Here is a 4212-nt window from a genome sequence, read left to right on the forward strand (position 1 = left end):
GATTGAGTATTGCCTGCAACAGCCTAGCTCTGTTTTAGCAGACCGCATTGTATCAGTGTCTAGACTTTTTACTTCAGTACGAAAGACTGTAATAAAGGTTGGTCTAACTATAAAATACGGCTGTTTGCCTCAAGAAGACTCAAACAGAAGGTAAGTAGATTAACTTCGCTTTTCTGTGACATTAACTTAGCCTTCTGAAATTATTTTCCTCTTCTAGAGTAACACTTGAAGTCTAATGTAGTCCAGATAACTTAGTTTGAAATTATTTTCCTCTTCTAGAGTAACGCTTGAAGTCTAATGTAGTCCAGATAACTTAGTGATGTACATCTTACTATTCTGGATAATTCTAACAATAAAATCAAAATATTTTTCATTCAATTTTAATTTTGAGGATTAATAGTAACAAAAATACATTTTCAGTATTTACTGAAGCAATGGATATCTACTGATGCTGTGTACGTATGACTCACCAGTCTCTCATTCTTACAAAAGGACGTTTCTTTTACCAGAAGGATACTTCAATCAATATTCTGTACTGGTACTCAAAATATACTACTGTGTACTGTGCTGTCACTGTTTTAAAAGCGTTGTTGGCTGCCTACCTTTCACAAATGTTGATGTCACTTTGAACCAATAGGGTTACTTTTGAGGAAAAATGCATTCTGTAGCTGTTCATGCCTTAATAAAAGTATGCAATGTATTAAAGATGTTTCTTAAGCATTTACTCAGAAGTACTAATAAAAAGTAGAAGAAAATACTCAGTCATTACAGTTTAGAAGAAATACTCAATGACACTTGAAGTGTACTTCTGAAAATACTATTCTCAAAATAACAGTAATGGTTCAGGGAAAATTACATTAATATTAATTGTATGATTTAATAACCTGTGACAGGCTCACTAACAGAGCGCCAAAGGTAACATTAACTTTAGCACATCAAATGCAGGTCGCCTTCATGAGTGTAATGATTCAGATCTGTCTTCATGTTTGACATTTAAGCCCCAAGCCAGAACCTGATACAGTTTCATTTTTCAAATGTCTTTCCTGCTGTTCTGATTCATGTAGTAATGATTTCAGACACCCGTGCTCACTGAAATAATACCCTATAATCCAGATGATGGCACAGACATTTTTCTTTCCCAGTCTACTTATATCCTAGTTCTCTGTCATGCTTATTTATTTATTTAAATTCCCATGTTTTTCTTATTTTTGAAGTTGCCTTCCCAATCACTGTCCCCACCTTCCAGACACCTTTCCTCCTCTTGGTCACACATTGATCAAAAGATTCTCCAGGCTGCCACTAGTGACTGGTTTTCAAGGACTGTCGGTTTTTCACCTTCAAGCATGTGCACCTTACCTCCTCCACCATTTTCAGACAGTTTTCTTTGTGACTTAGAAGAACTCAATTCTTTGGCATTAACAACATCCCAGTCTGTAGCAATATCCCCAGGTAATAGCACTCACCGAGTTCAGGATGATCACCTTATCCCAAATGCAGAGGTCTTTCTCAGCTCTCCTACAGCTCTTCCTCTGCCCTTTGTTGTATCTACCTCTGTCTCATCTTCAGCCAGCTCATCTCACGACACAGCATATAAGCATACCAGCAACAATACCAAACCAGGAAAAGATAAAGACTTGAGAGGTGTACTTGACTCTTCAGTTATCAAAGCTGGAGACTTGTCAGATACTACAAGAGAAGGTGAAGACATTGGCACCGTCAGTAACATCCCTTCGCCGCTTGAAGCTGGCTCCATCTCCAGAGCGCTAGCTTCAGCTGCTGAAAACGAAGAGGAAATGTGTACTGCAGATCTGTCAATTAATGAAGGGGATCAGTCGAAGCCTCAAGAATCAGATTTCTACAGAGAAGCACAAGACACAGCCGAAGAACTAACAAGACTCTATATAGAGGAGGATCTGGGACATGACAATTTAGAATTGCCAATAGCAAGTGAAGGAGACTCCATGGTATGTTATGAAGGATACACTTCACCGAATGTTGATAAGGTATTTTAATTTCTGAAAAACCTGGCTTCTGTGTTCAGATAGCTTAGTCAGTATTACTCAGCTTACTCAGTCTCTCCCTTTTCTTGTATTTACATGTTTGTGTTGTGCACAGGCACAGTTTTATACTATTACATTGGATAAAAACCATCTGTGTTAGGGGATAGTCCCTTCTCAGAGCAGCTGTATACACCATTCTAAGTTCTATGGTGTATCAATTCTGCTGGTCCTTTCCCTTCTGTCCTTGTTAGCTGCCATCAAGCTTCTGATATGAAAAGCCAGTGAACCATTTTCCTCACTGGCCTATTACATGCCACCCTGTCTGAGCCAGAGGCTGCAGCAAGCAAATGCTATCAACAGCCTTCAGGGGGAGGGACATGCCTCCTGCAGAGACTCATCGGTTTGTACTTCACATGTGTCTCTTCACCAGCTGGTATATTTATAGTAGACTCTGTTACGAGAATGTGACTAATAGTAACAGATCAGATTATGTTTGGCAGTTAAACAAATGCTTCACCCTAAAGCCCTCCCTAGTTCCTCTCTGGGACAGTACAACACTGAACTATCCCAAATGTCTGCTAGTCATTAACTAGCTATTAAATGCCACAATATTGCTACACAGTTTGTGTGGTTTCTAGGCAAAGTTGTAGAACCGATCTTTTCTGTTCAGCACTTATTTCAGCAGACTGTTCAGGCAGTTGCTTTGGCTGGCACATGCAAACGTATATTAGATACTTAGGACAGACAATATGTTTTAGGCCAAATGTAAAACTAGTTACTTAGAAAGATCTTGTAGGCTGCCTTTGTCCTTACTTGACGTGAGGAACACAGGAGAAAACCATAAGAACAGAGGTGGAATCCACTGCCACAAATAGCAACTTGTTTTGATTTCTGAGGGCAGAATTTTCTTCCAGAATAGTAGACTGACTAATAGTAAAATTAGCATTGCATTTCTGACTATTCAGGTTAGTTACATGACTCCTTATTGAGCATTTTATGTCCTTCAAAGCTGGTTTTATAGCACCATTACTTCTCATTTTTCTTAAATACTTAAGCCAGCTCTACTTTCTATGGGAGCATCAGGACACTCTGATCCTCCTTTCCACCTTTCTTCTAATCTTCCATTTCACTCTGCCAAGGCACCAACTTCTCACTCTGTTCCTACAACATCCTTGTCTACTGCTTCCTTCTCACCTCCTCTCCTTTCTGAACCCTTTCACCAGCAGGAGAAAGACTCACCAAAGTTAAAGGTAACTGCACCTCTTGCGTATGGATTGTTGCAAATCTTCATGCATATTAAATAACTGCAAAGCTAACACTGTTTGATCTTTCAGATGTATTGTTCCCTTTACTAATATTAAATAATATAGCACATGTAGTATTAAGATAGGCCTTCTTCATATGAAACACAAGGTAAACTGTAATCATTATGATACAGTGAAATTTAAGAAGATACCAGTGACAGGGAAGGAGAAAGCTTTCAACTCAATTTCAAGTCCATACCAGGACATCAGTAACTCTTATTTAATTCAAAGAAACAGACTCATATGCAAGCACACAGAAGCTAAGTAACATTTGTAGTTTAAAAGTGTTTTCAATTTCAGTTCCAAAGCCTGGGAGAACAGCCATGAATTTCACAATTTCACAATTTCAACTGCAGAGGGTCATGTTCTAAATACCAGTTCTGTTAGGCAAGGACTGGACAAAGATTATTCCCTCAAGTCTACGCTTTGTGTCAGCGTTGTAGCTCTGTGGCAGAAAAATGAAATCTGGAAAGCCTGTTGCTCTAGATGGACAAAGTCAACTCCCAGTGCAGTTTAGACCCAAAGTCCATTTTCAGTGCTGACCTCCAGAAACTCAATTTCCTCATGAAAAGGAAAAAAAAGTCATGTAAAAAGTTTGAGAAACTATCCTAGGAGAAGTGATCATTCTGTTTGCTGGGGGTGGGGGGAGGGTGGGGCAGGGGAGTTAAATCTACTACATCTTATAAAGTGTGTTCATGGAAAGCCCAGAAATAATGGAATTCAAGAAGTCTTAAGATCCACCAGATCTGTTGGGGTTTTTTTCTGAAGCAGGGAAGAGACATAAGGGTTCTTTCCAGGACATGAATCTGTCATGGGCTCTCTAAGAAGGGGTACAGAGGGAATATCTGTTTTGAGGGTTAAAAGATCTGCTCCTGGCAACCTCCTGGACAGTTTACTGATCTTCATTG

At 39.2% G+C, this 4212-nt stretch overlaps 1 protein-coding gene across 1 annotated transcript in view; it reads left to right on the forward strand.

Annotated features, from left to right (window-relative positions):
- Positions 1-3304, forward strand: part of LOC104532693 (sorbin and SH3 domain-containing protein 2) — a gene marked incomplete at its 5' end in the record, with an annotated part of 36265 nt that extends 32961 nt beyond the window's left edge. Inside the window, 2 exons of the mRNA XM_029087466.1 lie at positions 1215-2003; positions 3056-3304. Of these exons, the coding sequence (XP_028943299.1) occupies positions 1215-2003; positions 3056-3304 (1038 nt within the window). The remainder of the gene's footprint in view (positions 1-1214; positions 2004-3055) is intronic.
- Between the last annotated feature and the right edge of the window lie 908 nt (positions 3305-4212).

Source organism: Antrostomus carolinensis, unplaced genomic scaffold, assembly GCF_000700745.2.
Source record: "Antrostomus carolinensis isolate BGI_N321 unplaced genomic scaffold, ASM70074v2 scaffold28831, whole genome shotgun sequence".
Lineage (NCBI taxonomy): Eukaryota > Metazoa > Chordata > Aves > Caprimulgiformes > Caprimulgidae > Antrostomus > Antrostomus carolinensis.